This window comes from Eubalaena glacialis, chromosome 1 (assembly GCF_028564815.1).
Source record: "Eubalaena glacialis isolate mEubGla1 chromosome 1, mEubGla1.1.hap2.+ XY, whole genome shotgun sequence".
Taxonomy (NCBI): Eukaryota; Metazoa; Chordata; class Mammalia; order Artiodactyla; family Balaenidae; genus Eubalaena; species Eubalaena glacialis.
In genome coordinates this window covers 27484338-27507609 of record NC_083716.1, presented here as the reverse complement: position 1 = coordinate 27507609, position 23272 = coordinate 27484338, and the positions used below count along the sequence as shown (strand labels likewise).

General features: G+C 48.3%; 1 protein-coding gene across 2 annotated transcripts in view; it reads right to left on the bottom strand.

Annotated features, from left to right (window-relative positions):
• The window catches only part of FBXW4 (F-box and WD repeat domain containing 4), an 80075-nt gene that overhangs the window by 891 nt on the left and 55912 nt on the right, over nt 1-23272 (bottom strand). For both annotated transcript variants that reach the window (XM_061194145.1, XM_061194155.1), the window contains exons 6-8: nt 9955-10020; nt 727-867; nt 58-199 (exon numbers count right to left, since the gene is read on the bottom strand). In XM_061194145.1, coding sequence (XP_061050128.1) covers nt 58-199; nt 727-867; nt 9955-10020 — 349 coding nt within the window. The remainder of the gene's footprint in view (nt 1-57; nt 200-726; nt 868-9954; nt 10021-23272) is intronic.

Genomic DNA, 23272 nt, shown 5'->3' with positions numbered 1-23272 from the left:
CAGCCCCCAATAACAAGTCCTGGCATCCAGGAGGCCTGCGGTGGGCAGGACGCTTACGTGCAGGCAGGCCCTTTGGCGCCGGTCCCACAGTCGCACGACACCGTAGTAGGAGGAGCCAGTGGCCAGCAGGTGGTTCCCATCCGTCTGCAGGCAGTACAGGGTGCTGTCGTGGGGCTCTTCCCACTCCATGACACACTTCCTGTCCGGGAGGAGGTGATGCAGGGGGAGGTTTGGGGGTGCCCTCCACCTCCACCCCAGCTTCCCCAGAGGCCTTAGGGAGCCACTCTGGCTGGGAGAAAGATGCCGAATCACCAAATTCCTTTAAAACCAGACTTAATGGGGAAAGCCTCCTCAGTAAAGATCTCTTTCTCAGCAAGTCCCTGGCCCCAGGCAGGTTTATGCCTCGTTTGCACATCACATGGCTGCTGTGTGTCACCAGACTTAAGAGGCAAGAAAGGCCTCAAGAAAGCTGGGACAGAATGCTGAGGGACAGCACCCTGATGGCTCCCAAGGCTCTTATCAGGGCCTGGTGGCTATGGCCTCCTGGGTCACAGGACCAGGGCCGCCAAGGTGGGGAGTCTAAGCTTGATCTGACCTTGTCAGCCGCTCTCTACCAGCCCCTGACATAGAGTCTCTGTCCCTCTCCTTTGGGCCCGCCAGGACTGGAGGGAGGGCCAGGACTGGCATGGGGTTCTCACCACCTGTCCTCCTGCCCGGCACACTCACCGGACACTGGCTCGGAGGTCCCAGTAGCGAACGTAGGTGTCGTAACCACAGGACAGGAGTGTGGAAGGGGACTCGTACATGACGTCCAGCACCCCGGCCCCTGGGGGAAAGTCACCGCCCAGGTGCGTCATCAGCTGCCCACTGGGAAGAGAGGCAGGGCAGAGGATGAGAGCTTGTCCTACCCTGGCCCACACACATTCTTTTAACCTTCAAATGGCATCAGTTCCTGGGGAAATGCAGCTCTCCTTCCTGAGCTAGATTCCCTTAGGAGGGCGGCCAAAGGAGGAGATGCCCTAGAGTCCCACCCCTCTCCCCACTTCCCAGTCCCTGCCTCTCCCCCAGCTGAAGGCCTCAGTCAGCCACCAGCAGCCCCTCCATCACACCTGCACGCTGGCTGCCTGCCGCCCAGCCACTCCTCCTCAGGACGATGAATGGGCCTTGCTGAAGGGGTCGGCCCCCCTCACACACACACACTTGGTTACTTTATACGCCTTGATCCCGCAGGTCATGCGGTTCTGCGCTGCCTGAGTCCAATGCCTTAATTCCTGCCTGTAATCTGGGGCTCAAACCTCACTGGGGATAAAGACCACACAAAGGGAGAAGGGGAGTCCCAGGAGATGTTAAAACAAGTAAACACCTTTGTGTCTGGGGAGAGAAATCGCTGAGAAAGCAGCTTAGCAGGCTGGTCCCTGGTGTTTCTGGCCCGGCTGGCCCCCGGCCCGGGGCTAGCACGCCTCTGTGATCACAGCCACCAGCCTGCTGGGCTCCAGCTTGCTCCCCCCACCCTTGCCCCTCTCGGTGGCCGAGAGCAGATTACCAAGAAGAACAATTTCTTTGTGACTGTGTAATTCCCTCCGTGACCGCGGCAGTGGGCAGACCCCTCGCCCCGATGCCAGACCCCTAGCAACCACGTAGGGGGGCCTCCTGGCCCTAGCAACTACCCCTCAACATCAAGTGTACCCGCTAATTCCTGTGGCTAGGGGACGGGTAGAAGCGGTGAGTTTCTGCAGAATGACTGGGGGGAATGAAGAAGGGGACACGCTCCAGGCCAAATCCCTCAGCTTCACCCAAGAGATGCTGGGCTCTCCCCCGTGACGTGACGGGAGAAACTGGGCTGTGGACACTTCATAGGGACACCCAGGTGAGAGGCCCCGGCACGGGTTAGGGAGGACTTTGTGGTCTCACCAGCCCAGCTTCGGCCCAGGCAGGTTTCACCAGAGAGCTTGAGGCAGACGAGGCCACCAGCCACATGTGTGAACGTGGACCTTAGCTCCAGTCCTTCTACCTCACACAGACTCTCTGACCCTCAACCTCCCTTCTCCTCAGTGGAGCCGCCATCTTCCCTGAAGGAGTAAAGGAGGAGGCCGGGGGTTCTTTTCTGCCCAACTCTGCCCACGAGTCCCGGGCAGTGCAGTGACCCCCAGCGAAAGCACTGCTGCTCTCCAGTCAGGGCGGGGGGGTGGGTTGGCCTTAAGTCAGCACCCAGGTCCCCAGCCTCCTTCCAAGAGAAGCGCTTCTTCCTCTGTGTGCTGAGGGATCAGACAGAAAGCCTTCTCCCCAGATCAGCATCTCCTAGAGATCACTAACCTCAGCTCCCAAGAAGGCCCACCTTTCCAGATGGGCCACCAGCCATGATTCACCACCCCTGGGCAAGCCACAGCCCTGAGAGGGCCTGGGGTCATATTCTTTCTGTCTGTCTCTGTCTGTCTCGTCCACTGGGTCAGGGCTATTTTGCTCCACAGTTCTCCCTCCTTCCAGATTTAGGGGCCCTGCCCCCTCCATTAGTGAGGCCTTCAGGAATGACTGAGGAGCTCTCCCCTTTAATCTGTAGAAGTAATTTCATGTTTGTCTGTTTGAAATAGAAGATGAAAGGCAGTGGAGATTGGGGGGCGTGAAGCCCAGCATGGCTCTACCTGCCCACCCCTGGTCCCAGGGTTCAGAAGGAAGGAGAGCTGGGCACCCATGGACTGAGGGTCGGCAGCAGAAGGGCCACACCCAGACCGAGTTGCCACCCTGGGCCCCTGCCCAGGCAGGGTGGCATCTGAGCCACCACTGGAAAGTGTCATGCCAGCATGTGCAATAAGAAACACAGAACTCTACCCTCTGGGGAGACCCAAAGGCCGAGCGAGCACCAGCCCCTGGAGGCCAGGACAAGTCCCCAAAGCCCCCTGTCTGCCAGCCCAGCCTGGCCCGGGCCTGAGGAGTTTCTGCCATGTTAGTTCTCTGATTCTCTGAAAGGGCCACACACACTTTAAATGGGCCAATAAAAAGATACAGTTTCTTTTGCCTCTGGGCCTGGGACCCTCGAGGCTCTGTTGTGCAGTGCCTGTGAGGTTAAGTTCAGAGCATAAACTGACACACCAGGCTCTGGGAAATGGCCCGTCTCTTCAAATAGCAGCCCAGCAGTGCCATAGGAGCCCCGCTGGGGCTTTGATTTGGGAAAACAAACAGAAATGGCACCGTGGGCCCTTCGTGGCCCCCACCACAGGACCAATTTAACTAGAAAACTCTAGCTCAACTGCTCTGGTGGAGGAAGCAAGATGAGCTCAACAATAGCCCCAAACTTTGGGGGGAAGGGGGACAAAACAAGCTGTTTGTCTCCTCAGCCCCTCCTCCGGGTTCCTTTTCTTACTGCAAGTGTGTTCTTGTAAAAACGATTAGATTGCAATTTGTATAACGTGGTGACCCCCAAATTCAGACATTTCACCCCTTTTCTCTGGAAAGAATGTTAAGAATGCCTCTCGCCCTCTCACGGTGGGGGGCGCAAGGGGGGCGTGCAGAGCCTTGGCTGTCGCACAACTTGTGTGGGAAAGGGGCTGCCGCTTAGAGCCTCAGGCCAAGGCAGGAGCAAGGGCCAGCTCTGTCACTATAGAGGGCCAGACAAAAAGTCCATTCCCTTCCAACTCCTGCGCACAAAGCCGGGGCCTCCAGGAGCCACTGAGGGCTGGGGGGCCTCCACCCCAGCCTCCCCCCAGCCTGACTCCAGCAATTCTCTCTTGACCCAGCGAAAGATAAAGACAGATGGGGCTGCCCCTGTGAGCCTGATGAATGAGACACAGGCCGGGGAGGCCTGGCTGTGTGTGGCTTCCCCCAGGAGTCTCCAGAGTACCTGGGCAGGAAAAGCAAGCAGAGTGTGGCCTCATCCCAGGGACCCTTGAGGAGGGGATCAGGTGAGGGAATCAGATCTCCCTGGCCCATCCCAACCTGCTGCCCAGGCAACTCCACTGAAGCTGGAGGAAAGTGGGATGACAGGAACTTCCTGACAGTCAGGGAGGAGGAAATTTAAATAAGATACTTATACCCCGCCCCATCAGCATCTTTGTGGGGACAGCTAACTGGAGGTAGGCACTGGCCTTGAAGACCCAGATGCCCTATCTGGGAGAGGCCCTAAGCACCAGGCTGGAGTTGGGCACAGAGGGTCAGTCCCTGGAAGCCCCCCTCCACCCTACCCCCAGTCTGGGTCCTGCAGGCCAGGGAAGCCGGGTGACCTGCTTCACTGCCTTCCTCCCTCTTGAGTTCCCTCATCCCGGCCTCCACACGCCTCCCTTGCCTGGCCCGCCTGAGCTCCCAGCACAAGCCGTGGCCCATAGAAAGTCCTCCTGTGCTAAACTGCCCTGAGGTAAGATAATCCTGGCTCTACCTCCTCACCCACATCTAAGAATGCCCATGGCCCTCACACCATGTACAGCCACTGTTAACACACTGGGTTCCTGATGATGCTCCTTGGAGATTCTATGGGTGTTCATTCCTGCATCTGTTTGGGTGTGAGGATACCCCATCTGGCACGTGCAACTGCAAAAATGCAACGATGGCTTTTGGTGAGAGGGTGGAAGGGTGACAAACACTCCACCTTCCTACATCTTCTGTGCCCCCAGGGGACAGATGGCCTGAAGGTATAAGCTGGACCCTACATGATCACTAAGAAAATAGGAGGGTTTTGCTCCCTTCTTTCTTTCCACCCTCTCCTTCCCTTTCTTCCTTTCTTTGATCAATAACCATTTACTGAGCACCTTCTGTATACAAGGCATTGTGCCTAATAGAAACTGCAGGGAGATGTGAGATAAGACTTTGAGGGAGACACTGTCCCTTCTTCAAGGAGTTTTCAGTCCAGGGAGGGAGAGAAGTCTGTCATCTATCCAACCAACAATACAAGGGGTGGCTCGGTGGGTACCAAAAGAGAGATGAAAGAGATTTTTATAAGGGGACAGATAAAAGAACATCTCTTCAGTGAGTGACAGGATTGTGACAGGCAGTGACAGGAGATGGGGGATGGCTCAGGTGAAGGGCCAGCAACAACAGAGGTGCAGGGCTGGGGCACCTGGCTTGGCTGGAGGCGTGGGTATGTGAGAGGCACAAGCTGGTGGGATCCGGCTTCCTGACCATGATGGGCCTCCGGGTGCTCACTGCTCAGCCGGCAGGAGAGCAGGGAGTGGTTGTCCTCGTCCAGCCCCCTGGTGGGGAGGGGGAGGGAATCAAGGAGGCAGACAGGTCCCAAGGATAACCACAGAGTCCATGGAGACCAGGAGAAGCCCACCGAAGCTTCGCCTGCCCCAGTCCCATCAGGTGAGTGGGAAGGGCCCTCCCCAAGCACAGGCCTCTCACATGCATGCATGTGCGCGTGCACAGCCCCAGCACCCACACATGCACACGTGTTCAGACACAGTGGCTCAAAGGCCAGGCAGACGGGCAGCCCACTTTGTACTGCTAACAAGAGGACCGTAATTACAGGAAGGGGCAGCCGGGCAGATAAAAGGATACAAAATTTCAACATCTGTTGCCATAAAGGGATAAGGAGAAGTGAAACGCAAAGTATCAGTTTGGTGTCAGCAGGCAGAGAGCCAATTTCAAAGAGTTGGGGGGGGGATGACAGAGGGGACAAGAAAGAAAAAGGGAAGGGGTGGGGGGAGAAAGAAAGAAAGAAAGAGAAAGAAATTACAGGGTTCCTCAAAGAGGTAAAGAAAAAAGAAAATGAGAAAAGCTGTCAATAATACTTTCAAAGGAGAAGGCAGGTACTTTAAAGAGGGGCAATTCCCATAATCACCCCGACTGAGGGCCAGGCCCCCTGCCCCAGGTGGAGGCGGAGGGCGGGGGCAGAGACAAAGCCACACCTGGGTGGGATGGGCACTAATGGTGCCCTCAGAGTGGCCCAGCCTGCGCTCAGGACACCAGTTCTTTCTGCAGACAGAAAGGGTTGCAGCCAGGCGCCCCTTGTCATTCCAAACACCATCGGATGCCGTGACATGTGTCTCCGGTGTTCAGTCCAGGGTTCCAAGATAAGTTCCCAGCCTGAAGGGAAGCTATACCAGGCCACATGGTGGCCATCAAGGGGGCCCTATGAATGCTCTAAGGGTCACCAATTCCAGCCACAGGGGTGAGGATCAGGGAGGGCCTCATGGCGGAGGTGCTATTTATGCTGAAGAATGAGCAGGGTTTCAGTAGGCAGAGAGCGGGTATCCCAGGCACAGGGGTCAGCTAGAGCAAAAGCTCAGAGGGGAAAAATATAGGGTGTCTGTCAGAATATGTGAGAAGCTTCTTTGCCCCTGCCTTTGCTGAGAAAGGGGAGATTTAAGGGCTAAGGATGGAAATGGAGGAGTCATGGGGAACTGGGGATGATGCGGGCCTGAAGGGGAAGGGGAGATGAGGTGGGATTATGCAGGGGCCATGAATATGGTCACACACATACAGAGCAGCGCAGTACCTAGCCAAGGACTCAAACCCTCAATGCCCTAGGAGTAGCCAAGTCGCCAAAACCCACCCCTACCGACTTCCTTACCCAACAGTCCCCAGGCTGGCTTAGGACCACAGCTGGACCCACTGTGACATCTCTAATGCTGAGATCACAGGCCTCTCCATCCTGGTGCCTGCCTCCCCACTGCCACTGTGGCTGCCCACTGTGCCCTGATCTCAGGGCACCAATGGTAGATCCAGCTCAAATGTACCTTGGCAGAAAAGGTAAAATCCACAGCAAGGGCAAACCCAGGGGAAGATCACTGGCTTGATGTGTTGTCAAGCCAGTCAGAACCGCCACCCACCCCCGGGGTCTTCCAGCAGCCCCCACACAGATAACACCTTCCCTGGGGCTGAGCCAAGGGCCCTGATCAAATGCAGATGGAGAACACAAGATGGGCCTTAATTCCTCAGACCCAGACTCAGGAACAGGATGGCTTTGGCACAGTTCCTCAGGGCCTAGCTAGGGATACTTCAGTGGTTGGCTATCGGTACAGTCTCTCAGGATAGGGCCCTTGGGGGCCAGGGACTGGGCCTGAATGCCATCTATCCTCGGAAACAGGAACACTCTAGCATGTCCAAATTGGGTGAAGGACTCCATCTTTCTTCCCATCTGATTTAGACAGGTTAGAAATCCCCTGTCCTGGGGCCCGTCCCCAGCTCTAGGAGAGAGAAGAGCAGGAAAGGAGGAAGGGAGAGGGGGACAGCCAAGTTCCTTACCATTTGGGCAATGGCTTTGTGCCCACGGCTGCTCTCAGACCTGTGCGCTCCAGCTAGCACCTCCCCATCCCTAGCCCAGAGGGAGAACAGAGTCTCCAGGAATCCTGATGAACAAAGGGCTGAGGAAGCCATGGTGACCTTGAAAGAGGTTTCCAGGCACTGTGAAAAGCAGCCTAGGCTGCCTGAGGACCAGTACCCGAGAGACACAGATGAGGGTGTGCTGGTGCCCAGCAGGCTGCCTGCACCTCTGAGCCGCGTCCCAGCCCCCACCATCATCCCGAGGGCAGCCCCTGGAGGGGCGATGCTCTGAGCAAAACTGCCCCTCCGGTACTCCTCCCCCGCAAGTTGTAGCACACACATAAAAGAGAAAATCCCAGAACTCCTCAAGTTTCAGCGGTGACAGGTTAAAAGCAAAGAATCCACCCAGCACCAAACACCGCCCGCAACTGAGTCCTGCCGGCGATGCCGCTCCACCTTCCAGATTGGCCTGTCAGTCAGGCTTTGGCGTTATTGAAAGATCAAACTCTGTCCTGCCTGTTCATTACCTTAATCCTATTTTCTACATGGCTTTATTATCTGCTTGGGCTTCTCTGGGAAAGACAGCTACAGACAGTCGTCCTGTCCATCCGTTTCCTCCCACCGAAAGCAGATGCCTCCACCAGGGCATCTTTCCCTCAGTCCCTGCACCACTGGTCCTCCAGGCTTCCCTGGGAATGGAAGAGATGTTTAAGCAAGGCCTGGCTCCTCAGTGGTGAGGAGGGGAGTCTGGGAGCTAGAGAGGAGGGAAAGCCAAGTGATGCCCAGGGCGGCCTTGCCTCAGGCTGGCGTAAGGGTGCAATGGCTATTTGTTGTCTGGCTTCAGTGAGAACTGAGGCCATAGCTGTCTTGTGCCCATTTTCATTTGGGTCCTTTCTGAGTTCTGTAAAGACCCAGTGTTTAGGGTTAGTGAGGTCTAGGGATTTCATAAGAGAATGCTGTTGAGGCAGCTGGTGCCTTAGAATGCCATCCTGACCATAAATCTGTGCCCAGAAGCATCCCTACCAAGGCAACCACGGGCAGAAGAGGCCAAAGACTACTCAACCTTCAAGATAAAGCTGGGTCACGGTGGGGTGGTGTACACCCTCCCTGCCCCAGCTTGTCCGCCATCCCAGGCCCAGATCAATATTGATGCCAAGCATAAGGTCCAGCTATGTGACTAAATAAAACTGACTTTCAGCAGAAATGTCCATCTCTGCAACCTCAACAGTGAAAAAGCAAACAATCCAGTTAGAAATGGGCAAAAAACATGAGCAGACATTTCACCAAAGAGAATATACAGAAGGCAAATAAGCACAAGAAAACTTGTTCAACATCACTAGCTATTAGGGAAATTCAAATTAAAACCACAATTAAATAACACATCCATTAAAATAGCTAAAATAAAAAACAGTGACACTACCAGATGCTGCTGAGAATGTGAAGAAACTAGATCTCTCAGACACTGGGGTCAGAATATAAAGTGGTAAAGATACTCAAAATAGTCTGGCAGGTAAAAAACTAAACACACACTTACCAATGACTCAGCAATTGTATTCCCCCGCATTAATCCCAGAAACCTGAAAATGTATGTCCACACAAAAGCCTATACACAAATGTTCATAATATGAACATTATGATACTTGATCTGCAATAGTCAGAAAATTGAGAACAACCCAAACGTCCTTCAGTGGGTGAATGCTGGTCGATGGGGAAAAAAACTTTGGTACATCCATACCAGGGAATACTACTGAGCAATAAGAAATAAAGCACGATTGACACATGAAACAACTTCTGTGGATCTCAAGGGAATTACGCTCTGTTTAAAAAAAAAAAAAAAAAAGCAAATCTCCAAATGTTAGATATATTATTTGATTTATATAATACTTTCAAAATGACAAAATGACAGAGATGAAGAGCACCTAAGTGGTTGCCAGGGGTTAGGGGCAAGAAGGAGTGGAGGAGGGGAGGAGGATGGGTGCAACTATAAAGGGGTACATGAGGGGTCTCTGTGCTGATGGAACAAACAGTTCTTTATCTTGACTGTGGTAGCAGTTACATGACTCTACACATGGGATAAAACTGCAAAGAAATACGTACACACACACACACACCACACACGAATAAGTACAATCAGATAAAGGTCTGTGGACTGTACCAATGTCAACTTCCTAGACTTGATATTATGTAAGATGTTACACAGGTACCTTGCCTTCCTACTTTTGTAACTTCCTGTGAATCTATAATTAGGTCAAAATTAAAGATTAAAAAAACCCCAACAGAATGGCAGGTAATCAGATGGGAATGTGTCAAGCCTGCCAAGGCAGAGAATTGTGAATAAAAACTGGATATATTTTAACTGTTCTGTATTGTTCTTCTTACGGATCTGTAGGCCACTTCTAAAACTTCTTTATTTTAGAAAAATCATCTCTGAGGATAGATGGGATTTTATATAGCCACATAGTCAGGCACTCCTTGGAGAAGAAGTATCATACATCCAAACTGTTGTTGTTGTCATAAATCCTACATGAAATTATTTACCTATTATAAATTACTTCAACAGTCTCCTCAAGCTAACAAATGATTCCACGTGCGAAGGGGCCACAGCGGAGGCTGTCAGTGGGTTTTGGGGCAGGGTCCTTCCAGCATCCTCCTGGACCACTCGGCCAACTGAACCAGGGGCTGGCTCAGCCAGCTTTCCTCTGCTTCCCAGCCGCTCCAGCCCCACCCACCCTGGAAGCCATGGTGGGCTCAGGAATCTCTTACCTGTTGAGGTCCCAGATTCTTAGGGGTGAGAAGTGCCCACAACAAGCTGTCCCTGTCACAAAGGAGCTGCCAAACAAAAGGAGAGCAGTCAGGTCTGGCTTGTCAGAACTTGTGGCGGAAATGGCTATACAATTGGAAGTGCTGTGCTCATTCTCCAGGGGATCATGGGGTTAAGCCAGGATGAGAGAAGCAGCCAAGAGAGCCATCAGAGAAGTTGTGGGAAAACCATATGGAAGCACAGTGAGGGCTGTAACCTCCCAGAGCTGCTTGGCCAGAGGACCCATGGATTCAACAGCTGAGTTTGCTGCTCAGACCTGGTTGGGTGGTCTCTGCCCACCATAAAAATGGATCTCTAGATGTGCAACTGAGGCCAAGGGAGAGCAAGCCTGTTGGGCTTCGGTTGTATGAACACCAAGTTCACAATGCCACACCACAGAACTGGTCTCCTGGGAATAGGTTGCTGGGCGCTGGAAGGGGATGCCCTGGTCAGAGGTGAGGGAGGCTGGGGGGCTTTACCGAAGGTTTTAAGAGCTGGGGGAATATGGTAACATGATACAAGCACCAGGCAGGTATAAAGGCACCAAACTGAGAAAAGGCGAACTATGAAAGGTGGGTAACAATGTGAAAAGGTGAGGGTGGGAAAGTAGGGAATGTGAGGGGCCAGGCAGCCAGGACTGCTGTGGAGTGGGACAGGAGTCAGACAGAGTTTAAAGGATAATGACAGACACTGCCAAGAGGCAGGAGAGAAGGAACACTCAGTATTTCCCAGAGTCTCTCTTAAACCCCTAAAAAGTTCAACATATACAATCTGCAGAGTTTCATTTTAAGTGGAGGCCCAAACCCAGTGAGAAGAAATCTGTGCAATGAGCCAGGCTGCCCATAGTGCTAGGACTAGAACTTGAACCCACACGCCAGACCACTCCTTTGTTAGAGGATTTGGAAGGGGTTGGGAGGGGGAGCCTGCAGGAACCCTGGGCTTGAAAATCTAAACTGGAACAAGAGAGCTGAAAGCAGTTATGTCACTCAGGAGCCCTGGGGCAGCGAAGGGCCATGTCCCTACACGTCTGGGCATGGGGGGAGGAACTGGACATACTAATGACATGTTAGCAATGTGGGACAGCAGTCCATTGGCCCTGGCCTTGCCCAGCACCTGTGGCTCTCTGATCCCAAGCACGTCAGTGGGGAGGTGGATTTCCGCAGTCGGGGCTCTGAGAAGCCGATGGCTTTGGCTTGGCGGGGGGTTGGCCTGCTAGTTGCTGATGGGGAGATGTTAGGGCAGGCATTGGCCAAGCCACTGATTTACAATCAAAATTGCAGGGCAGGGATCTATGTTTCAACCCCAGGTTGATAAAAAGGCCACATGAACCACCCTGGAGCATCCATGCCTCAAGTCAAGACTTCTCTAGGGACATGCTCGGTCTTCCCAGCTTCCTCTCAACCCATAGGCATGCCAGCAGCCACTAAACTAGAGTGACATGCTAAAACAGCCACTCCATCATGTCCCAAGTGACTCCCAGCCTGGGAAGCAGCCACTGGACACTGAAGCCCCAAACTACAAAGCCAGGTGTTATCCTCACTTCCCTCCCCCACCAACATTTTTCTCTTGAGGGTAATCCATTAATAACTGGTAAAGCCAATTACTTTGGGTTGGAAACATAATAGCCACTTAGAAATCATTCGAGCGGGCAATTGGGCTCTCCAGACTTTTGAGGAGTAGGGGGCCAGGTGAGGGGCGCCAGCACAGACATACAGACATCTCTTAAGGAGGCCTATGGCAGGCCTCTGACAGGCAACAGGCCTAACTTAGCATCAAGGTAAGTCAATGCAGAGAGATGGGAGGCACCTGGAAGCTGAATCCCTGCCGCTCCCACAGCTCTGACCCCCAGCAGGCCGGGCCAGGGATAGGAACACCTGGCCCTGGACTCCTGCCCTCTGTCCCTGCCCACCCAGCCCAGCCCCGGCCCTCTGCCTCCAGGAGAAGGGCCTTTCTTGATTGCTTGGACATGACGGCCATGAACATTTCTTTCCAAAAGCTGCCCTTTTCCCTTGCTTAACCATGTGAAGCAGGGAGGAGGAGCAGGAGGGAGAGTAGAGAGTCTCCGTGGCATTTATGAGGGCTTAAGAGTTTAATCAAATATAACACTCAGTAAAAAAAAAGAAAACCACGTATGCAACAGTCAAGCAGATTTGGAGCCAGGTCCTGCTTGGAACGTTCACCAAGTCTCACATCCAAACCACAGGAACTGTCCAAGGACAGGGATGACACACCTGTGCTGAACAGGCAGAGGCAGGAGCTGCTGGCTGCTTGGTGGCTTGACTGGCCTTCCTCTTAAGTCCTGCCACACCCTGATCTCGCCTTCATGAGACAAATGGTATTTGGGGGGTTATCTTCCCATCTTCATTTTGAGATCATGGACTGTCTGGCGGCTCTTGTGTACTCCAGTGCCCAGCACGGCACCTGGCCTCAAAGAGGTGCCCCAAACAAACCTGGGGGCCTGAACTGAAAGGGCCTTCCAGAGCTCACAGCCAACAAGGCTGGGCAAGCTAGTCACCCGAGCTGCGAGGGGGGTCCCTCTGCTTCTTAGAGGAGTAATTCCCAAATCACCAGACTCAGACCTGAATGACACATGACACAGCCATACATCGTTGGAACAGTGAAGTCCCTCATAAGCAGTGCAACCAGATAACAGATGAGAAGTACCAGCAATACCTAAAAATGTCAACACACGCATAGACACACATGCTCTCACACAAGTGTGTGCACTCTCTCACCCTGAGCGTCTAAAAGTCATTCTGACTCCACAAACTCTACTCTTTTTGGACCAGAAAGCACTTATCAGAAGCCAGCCTTCTACAATTTCTGGTCTGGGATCCAGTCCCAGACCCTGCCCAGATCCCCAGCCTACCGTACTGGCCTCCTGGCCCCAACTCAGGCAAACCTGGCATCACAGAGATCATCATCAGGCCCAAGAAGTAGACGTAGGAGCCCTCATATCAGAGAGACCAGGAGAGTTAGGGGTTCTGGTACTCAAGTTGAGGAATAGAAAATAGCAAGATACAGAACAGAGGAGAGGAAAGTATGAAGGAAAATTAGTTGGGTGTGGGCAGGGTGAAAAGAAGGTAGACCCTGCTGCCTCTGCCTTAGTTTAGACCCTCTTAATTACATTAGGAATTGACTGAGCACTTGCTGCGTGCCAGGTTCTTTTTTTTTTTTTTTTTAATAGGCTCTCAGCCATTTTACTTTTTAAATTTTTTTTTTAACTTATTTATTTATTTTTGGTTGCGTTGGGTCTTCGTTGCTGCGCGCGGGCTTTCTCCAGTTGCGGCGAGCGGGGGCTACTCTTCCTGGCGGTGTGCAGGCTTCTCACTGCGGTGGCTTCTTTTGTCGCGGAGCACGGGGTCTAGGCACGCGGGCTTCAATAGTGCGGCACGCGGGCTCAGTAGCTGTGGTACGCGGGCTCTAGAGCGCAGGCTCAGTAGTTGTGGCGCAAGGACTTAGTTGCTCCTCGGCATGTAGGATCTTCCTGGACCAGGGCTCGAACCCATGTCCCCTGCATTGGCAGGTGGATTCTTAACCACTGAGCCACCACGGAAGCCCGCGTGCCAGGTTCTGAGCAAGTGTTTCAAAAGCATTTCCCTGTCTAATCCTTGTAACTCTATGTAGCAGGTACCACTTTCCCTATTTGACAGACGAGGACACTGAGACACAGAGAGGTAACGTAACTTGCTCTAGCTCACATAGGGAGCAACTAGTAGGACTAGAATTTGAACCCAGTTAGTCTTAATTCCAGAGCCCAGGTGATTTTACACCCCGTGCCCCATAAGTTCTCTCCCTAGCACCTAGTATCATGCCTGACACATGTTGAAAACTCAAATGCTTATTGAATGAACAAATGGACAAGTGAACAAACGACTCCACCTGGAAGAAGAAAGGAGCGACTGTGGGGCTCTGAGGAGGGGCAGCAGAAGGGGCGTGCTCGGCAGCTGTGCCCCGTGGCTGGCCTGGAGCTGCCCAGCTGGCCCAGGCCCCAGCCGCCTCTGAGCTGGGGCTGACACACTTTGGCAAGGGAGGCCACCAGAGCTGTCACATCATTCACCAACATGCCCATCAAGGGTATTCAGTTCTCTTCAACCCGCATTGGCATTTTAATTACTGTTGGGTAAACTAATTTGTACAAATGAAGGCCGGGCTGCCTAATAGAATATGCAAGCTCTCTGACCTCTGACAGGCACTGACACGAGATACAAAGGCCGCCGAGGAAGGCTTTTTATCTGAGCCTTATTACTCTCTATTACTCCAATTAGTCAGGCTCCAGTGCTCCTAATTGGAGGAAAAATTGCAATTAAATCAATTTTTGATGGGCTGCAAGTGGGCTCCCGAACCGCCCTGCTTGTGAAACACTGATATTATAGCAGCAAAGGTCACAGGCTTCATCGGCACCTGGGGACCCCCGAATTCCCTCGGCCCCCTCCTAAAATGCCTCAAGGAAACCTCTGCCCCTCCATCGGCTCGGCCAGCAAGGGTGGGAAGGAGAGAGTCATTAGAACATGTCAGGTCTCATCGCTGTTGCCGCCATCTGCTAACCTGCGCCATTGACATCATTATAGCGGCTAAGTCCCAAAGCATGAATGCAGTGCGAAGGTCACACAAACTCACTGGGTGAGGAGAGGCCAGGAGCAGAAGTGCAAGTGACAGCACTGTGAGGGAGGGACCAGTGGAGTGGGAACAGGAGGTCAACAGAAGTCAGGAAGAGGAGAGACATAGTCTAGGGCAGGTGAAGGGTGAGGCAGCCAGTTCCTAAGATCCAGCCAACAGGGCACCCCAGGCCACCCAAGGGGAAGGGAAATAGATGTACTTGGGAAGGAAAAAAAAGAAAGACAAAGAAATCTTGTTCTTACCAGCAAACATCCCACCTCGCAGTGGGGAAATATACACCTGAATGCTGTCCACAGACCCGAGAGTCACATCAGTGATGGGGGCAGGAGCACACTGCGGGGCCTACCATCTACAGCAGTGCCTGCCTGTAACGGCTGGGGAGGGAGCGCACAGAACTGAAGCTTAAGAGCAGGGAGGGGAAGGTAAACACAACTTCGTTCATCAAACTAAAGGATAACAAGACCAAGAAGCCTATCTGAAGCTTGAATGAGTAAAGTTTAAAGCAAATGAAAAGAAGTTCCATTTCACATAGCAACTGGCATACCACTACCTCAAAGAGATGGTGCAGACAGAAAATATAAATTCAAAAGAAGGTTAGCCAACTTCATGGGTGATTGAATCAAAATGGATTAAAAGGGAAAGAAGGATGTGCCTTGTCTTTAAGGGGTCAAGACCAAAAACATGTTGAATAAATGATGGTCCATCTACTTAATGGAATATTACACAAACATTTAAAATGATTTTCCCAAAGAATATAGACAAGATGTTTATGATACTATTATAAGAAAAAAAAGTAGGGTACAAACAGCATTAACAGAACTATTTTAAAAATAGCTTGTGAGGGGAAGGTAAACACAACTTTGTTCATAAAACTAAAGAATAATAAGACCAATTTTTTTAAATTACAAAGGAGGCAAGAATATGAAATGGGGGAAAGGACAGTCTCTTCAATAAATGGTGTTGAGAAAACTGGACAGCTACTTGCAAAAGAATGAAACTAGACTATCCTATACTATACACAAAAATTAACTCAAAATAGATTAAAGACTTGAATGTGAGATCTGAAACCATAAAACTCCTAGAAGAAAACATAGGCCATAAGCTCCTTGACACCAGTCTTGGCAATGATTTTTTCGATCTGACTCCAAAACAAAAGCAACAAAAGCAACAAAAGCAAAAATAAACAAGTGGGATCACATCAAACTAACAAGCTTCTGCACAGCAAAGGAAGTCATCAACAAAATGAAAAGGCAACCTACTGAATAGGAGAAAATATTTGCAAAGCATACATCCAATAAGGGGTTAATATCCAAAATATATAATTTTGGATATATATTTATATTATATATATTTATATTATATATATATCACATATATATAAAGTTGCAATTTTGGATATATATGTATATAAAGTTGCAATTTTACAACTCAATTGCAAAAAACCAAACAATATGATTAGAAAATGGGCAGAGGACCTGAACAGACATTTTTCCAAAGCAGACACAGAGACGGCCAACAGGCACATGAAAAGATGCTAAACATCGCTAATCATCAGGGACACGCAAATCCAAACCACAATGAGATATCACCTCACACCTGTTAGAATGGCTATTATCAAAAAGACAAGAGATAACCAGTGCTGGTGACGGTATGGAGAAAAGGGAACCCTCGTGCACTGTTCGTGGGAATGTAAATTGGTGCAGCCACTATGGAAAACAGTGTGGAGTTTTCTCAAAAAAATGAAAAATAGAACTACTATATGATCAAGTAATTCCCTTCTGAGTATTTATTTTTTAAAAACCCAAAAATACTAATTTGAAAAGATATATGCATCCCCACGTTCACTGAAGCCTTATTTACAATAGCCAAGACATAGAAACAACCTAAGTGTGCCTTGGTGCACGAATGGATAAAGAAGATGTGGTATCCATATATACAACGGAATACTACTCAGCCATAAAAAAAAATATGGAATCCTGTCATTTGTGACATGGATGGGTCTTGAGGTATTATGCTAAGTGACATAAGTCAGGCAGAGAAAGACAAATACTATATGATTTCACTTATATGTGGAATATATAAAAAACAAGCAAACAAACGAATCAAATCAAAACAAAACAAAATGAAAAACCATGTTCATAGATACAAGGAACAGACTGGTAGTTGCCAAAGGGGAGGAGGTAGGGGATGGGAGAAATGGGTGAAGGGGGCAAAAAGGTACAAACTTCCAGTTATAAAATAAGTCATGGGGGGGTAATGTGCAGCATGGTGACTATAGTTAATAACACTGTGTTGCATATTTGAAAGTTGCTAAGAGAGTAAACCTTAAAAGTTCTCATCAAGAAAAAAATTCTTGTAACTATGTGAGATGACGGATGGTAACTAGACTTATTGTAGTGATCATTTTGCACTGTATACTAATATAAAATCATTGTGTTGTACATGTGAAACTAATATAATGTTATACCTCAATTAAAAAAATAGCCTGTGTGTAGGAAAGGAAAGAGTGGAAGGAAACACACTAAAATGCTTTAAGTGACTGTGTTTGGGCAACAGAGTGATTAGCAATTCTTTCTCCTTTTAAATTTTATTTTCCAAATCTTCTTTAATGAGCATGTGCTACTTTTTAAAGGGAAAAGCATATTATTTACATCTTGTGAGAGAAAACACAACATAACCAGACATTCCTGCCCACTGACTCACGGCCAAGAACAAGTGGACCCGATAATGAGCTGCCTGCTGGAGCAGGTGTCAGCAATGGTGGTCCTGGCACACCTTGGGCTGAAGCTTTGGGATGGACCAGTAGCCTGAGGTTAGGACAGGAAGCCCCAGATCAGAAGGGAGGGATCTTTCTCCCAATTAGGTGCCAGCCAGTAGAGAGCAAGACTGACTCCTGATTCCCACAGCGGGCAGAGGCCTCGAACACCTGTCCCAGTGTCCGTCTGTCTGCCTGCCTGTTTTGTCTGTCTGTCTGTCACACACAGACACACACACACACACACACACACACACAACCCAGGCCCCTCTCAGCCCATGTGCATCAGGACAGGATGGTGCAAGTAAGCCACCTAAAAGGTCAGGCTCTGGAAAGAGTGTCCAGAGGCTGGGCCTCCCAAGGCTCACCCTCCCACTGCAACTCTAACAAACAAGGGCAACAAAGCAGGCTTTCTGCTGCCCCACAGAGGAGTACAGTTCAACAGCTGGGAAATTCCTCTATAGAAACACAAAATGTTCATTTTCCATTTTAACCAGTGGTGAAAGGGCAGCCTGGCCAAGCATATAAGACCCTGGCCCAGGCTAAACAAGTGGAGGCTTGAGGTAGCGGCTGCTCTTCCCAAATAAACCAATTCCACTCAAGAAGCAGAAACTTAAGGACCTCCCTGCTGGTCCAGTGGTTAAGAATCTGCCTTCCAATGCAGGGGATGCAGGTTCGATCCCTGGTTGGGGAATAAGATCCCACACGCCACAACTAGAGAAGCCAACGCACTGCAACTAGAGAAGCCCGCATGACACAACAAAGACCCAGCACAGCCAAAAATAGATAAATAAAAATAAATAAATCATTTAAAAAAAAATCAGAAACTTAGAAACTTGAGCAATGGAAGGGCAGAGTTAATAAAGAGAAAAAATTAACTACATTAAAAACAAAGACTCACAGTACAATGGAGTAACATATGTTCATTCAATCTATTGAATTTAACAAGATATGTTGGAGAAGAGTTTCTACACTCTATTTTCCATCTATATGGCCTCTAAACACAAGCTTCATCCACTCCCAAGAAGAAGAAATGGCAATATGTTCCAGTGCTAAAGGAAAAACTGACCAGGTCAGACTTTCTGAGAAATGATGAACATTGATTCACAAAACTATGTACCTAACAAGAGGCATGGAAAAAGAAGAAATACGTATGGTCTTTTTTTTTTTTTGCGAGGGCTTTCTCTAGTTGTGGCAAGTGGGGGCCACTCTTCATCACGGTGCGCGGGCCTCTCACTATCGCGGCCTCTCTTGTTGCGGAGCACAGGCTCCAGACGCGCAGGCTCAGTAGTTGTGGCTCACGGGCCTAGTTGCTCTGCAGCATGTGGGATCTTCCCAGACCAGGGCTCAAACCCGTGTCCCCTGCATTGGCAGGCAGATTCTCAACCACTGCGCCACCAGGGAAGCCCACGTATGGTCTTTAATTGCAGACACTATAACTGTCTACCTAGAAAATCCAAAAGACTCAACTAAAACTATTGCAACAAATTCCAGAGTAGGATGAGGTGGATGGCATGCTGTGTATGACAGTGGAAAGGAGTGTGGGCTCAGGGGTGCTGTCTCTGCCACCCAGTAACCATGTGATCTTGCATGAGCAATTTAACTGGGCTCTAAAGCCCAGTTTCTTTACCTATAAAACAGAAATAATATTAGGATCTAGGCACAGGCTTACTGTGAAAATTATATGAGGTAAGATGCTTAAATCAGTGTATGGCACACAGCAAATACCCACAGATGTGAGCTACTATACATCAGCAATCACCAACCAAAATGAAATTAGAAATCCATTCACAAAAAAGAATGACTTCTTTACAATTTCTTTGTAAAATAGCCAAGAATAAATCTAACGAAACAAAACAAAAACAAACAAAAAACCAAGAGAGCCCCATATGAAAATACTCTGCTATATCCTTTACTAATGGACATAGAATTGCTGCATAAGTGGAGAGATATATCATGTTCCTGGATGGGAAGCCTCAAGATTATAACTGTCAGTTCTCTCCTAATTAATCTATAAATTCCATACAGTCCCATCCAAACAAGATTTTTTACTTAATCAGTTGATTCTAAAATTCACCTGGAAGAGAAAATGCACAAGAAGAGCCAAGAAATATTTTTACAAGAACAATGAGAGTCAAGTCGCTTGACCATGATATCAATGCTAGAATAGACAAACAGATCAATGGATCAGAATAAAGAATCCAGAGTCATACCCATATATTTGTAGGGTATCAGCAGATCCTAAATGTGGCATTTAAAGACAGTGGATGAATGGACCTCCCTGGTGGTCCAGTGGTTAAGACTCCATGCCCCCAATGCAGAGGGCGGGGGTTCGATCCCTGGTCAGGGAACTAGATCCCACATGCTGCGACGAAGAGCCCACATGCCGCAACTGAAGATCCCGCATGCTGCAACTAAGACCCGGTGCAGCCAAATAAATAAATATCTATTTAAAAAAATAATAAAGACAGTGGATGAAGGATGAACTAATCAATAAATGGTATAGAAACCATAGGACACACATTTGGAAAAAATAAAATTAGAGCCCTACCTCAGAGCAGACATCAATTCCAGATAGATTAAGGACATAAACATTTTTAAAAACTACATAGAAACCCATAAACGTGTTAGAAGAAAATACAGGAAAATAGTTTTACAATCTTGAAGTAGGATAGACATTCATAAGACAAAACAAAACTCTGAAGCCATAGGGCAAAGATGACAGAACTCACCTCCAAATTACAAAAACTTCTACACAACAGCAGACACTGTAAACAACAGGCTGAAAGGAATTACCAAATATATGTAGTAGTCAAAAGATTAATACCCAGAACATATAAAGATATCCTATAAATCGCAGGGGAAAAAAACAGATGAATGAGCACAAATTTTCAGTAAGTAATTTATAGAAAAAAATATATACCTGGCCAAAAAAAACACATGAAGTAATGTTAAACCTCCTAGTAATCAAAAAATTGCAAATCAGAAAACAATGAAAAATAACTGCAAACACATATAGCATTTACCACATACCAGGTACTGTTCTAATCACTTTATATAATTAGCTCATTTAACCCTCAAAACATTCCTACAGGGACTTCCCTGGTGGTCCAGTGGTTAAGACGCCATGCTTCCACTGCAGGGGGCACAGGTTCAATCCCTGGTCTGGTAACTAAGATCCTGCATGCCATGCAGGGTGGCAAAAAAAAAAAAAAAAATCCTACATATTTGATGATATTTTTCTAGGTATGATAATGGTATTATAATTCCATTTTAAAAGCATCACTATCTTTTAGAATATACACTGAAATATTTATTTATATGCCTGATATCTGCTACAACATAATATGGGAAGGGAGTGTGTGGGCAGTACTGATGAAGCAAAATTGGCCAAGAGTTGATAATTATTCTACTTTTGCGTATTTTGAATTCTTCCATAATAAAAAAAAATTTTTAAGTCACTATGAGGTATGTACTACGACTATCATCCCCCTTTTACAGGTGAGGAAATTGAGGAATAGAGAGGTTAAGTAACTCTCTAAGGTCACAAAACTAGCATGTGGGAAGACTCATGATTTGACCTCAGCCAGTTGGGCTCTAGAGTCCAGTTCTTAATCACTATTCTATATTCACTCCCAAAATTAGATAAAATTTTTTACCCTCTAGAGAAACAAAAAAAAATTTTTTTAAAAACCTGATATTATCCAGTACTGATAAGTGTAAGAGGAAATAGGTATTTATATACTCTGTTTGTGGGGTATATAATCTGATATAATCCAACTGGAGGGCAATTTGGCAGCATCTAAAAACTTTTAAATGTACTTACCCCTCAATCCAGCAAGTTTTTTCTAAGTATCTTTCCTAGAAAAATATCTGACTATATGTACAAATAGGCAAGTACACAGATGCTTCCTGAGGCACTGTTGGTAATAGCAAACCACTGAAAACAGCTTAAGTGTCCATCAACAGCAGGATGGCTAAGTAAATGATGGTGCATCTATATTATTCTGAATTAGAATGCAGCAGTAAAAAGAACGTGTTCTAACAGAAAAGGACCTCTAAGCCACATGGGTCCCATAGGAAGAATTCAAGTTGCAGAACCAATGCATACTGTGAGCCTAAAACAAAGCAAAACCACGTATTTGTGTGTGTATACAGATACACATACACACTCATGAAATTATATGATGTCTGATGTTCGCTTCAAATTAAAAGATCTGGAGTGACATGTACAGACTTCCTACAAAAAAGGGGAAGGATGGGGGGAGGGGCCACAGGAAGCTGAAGAGAATTTTAATTTTATATTCTCTTATATATATTTATATAATTCTATATAATTTATATATTTTTAAACTGAACTTTTTACAATTGGAACATATTTATATATTACTTATCTAAAAAACAAAACAAAACAAAATAGAAAATCAGAAATTAAAAGGAGGATGGTAATAAGAATTTCATTTTAAAGTTGCCTGAAAGAAGGGTTGGGGACTTCCTGGTGGTGCAGTGGTTAAGAATCCGCCTGCCAATGCAGGGGACATGGGTTTGAGCCCTGGTCCGGGAAGATCCCACATGCCGCGGAGCAACTAAGCCCGTGTGCCACAACTACTGAGCCTGTGCTCTAGAGCCCGCAAGCCACAACTACTGAGCCCGTGTGCCACAACTACTGAAGCCCGCGTGCTTAGAGCCTGTGCTCCACAACAAGAGAAGCCACTGCAATGAGAAGCCTGCGCACCGCAACCAAGAATAGCCCCCACTCAACGCAACTAGAGAAAGCCCACGCACAGCAACGAAGACCCAATGCAGCCATAAATAAATAAATAAATAAATAAAATAAAATAAAAAGAAAGAAGGGTTGCACATCACTGGCATCTGAATTCAACGTGATTCCGAATCTCACACAAACCACACAGTCTCATGGCTCCCTCCTGAACCTGGCTGAGGCCCTTTGACAGAGACCCTTCACCTGAAACTCCACAGTTTCATCCCTGCTCTTGTAGTATGTACTCCCTAAACTTCTGCTTCACAACCACTCTCTCTGTAAAGAGGTTAACAACCAGTTTCTTCAAACAGGTGAGCTACTGAACCCTGCTGGGAGCCCATCAGAGGTCGAAGGCACGGCTTACCCCACAACGGTGCCCTGTACTAGGTACTCAAATGACTGCTGCTGCTCTGGCTAGCTAAGCACAAAATATATTTCCAACTTCAAAATGAATCCACTTTTTCCTTTTAGACAGTTCATTTTGTCATCATAGTAGCGGTCATGCCCAAGGCCAGGGTCATCAGGCTGCTAATGTCTTCTCCTGGGCATGGGTGGCCCACATGGTCTGGTGTTACGGGGAGACTGAGGCCTGACAAGCTCTGGTGTTTTTTCAGGTTTCTTGATGAACATCAGTGGCTGGCATTGAATAGGGGCATGAGATGGAAGGAAGACTAGAACCAACTGTGGCCCTACAAACAGAAAGGAAAGTAGAGCTCAACTGGACAGATGCACAGATAATCCAGATACCAACTCAACAATTAATTTTAAAATCTGATTCTTCCTAAACATGCCCACATTAACAAACCACAGAGGGACCCTGAGATTCAGACTTGAGCCAGATTTGGGCAGGAGCATTAAGTGTTTATAACACAAATAGAGAAGAGAGATGAGGACAGGCCAAAGAGGACTCTGTGTGACCTACGATCCTGAGGTCCTATGTCCCTGACCCACTGTCACATTTAAGCCCAGCAATAGAGTTCCCTAGAGATTGACTGGCCTGGCTCTTATTTTTATTCTCAACATTACATAAGCACCAATGTAGGGTATTTTCATGTGGCAAGCATCAAAGTATAATCAAGACCTTCTAGAATGAGGTTCTCTCTGAGGAATCAAAGGGCAGGAGAGCCCACCCACACTACCCACC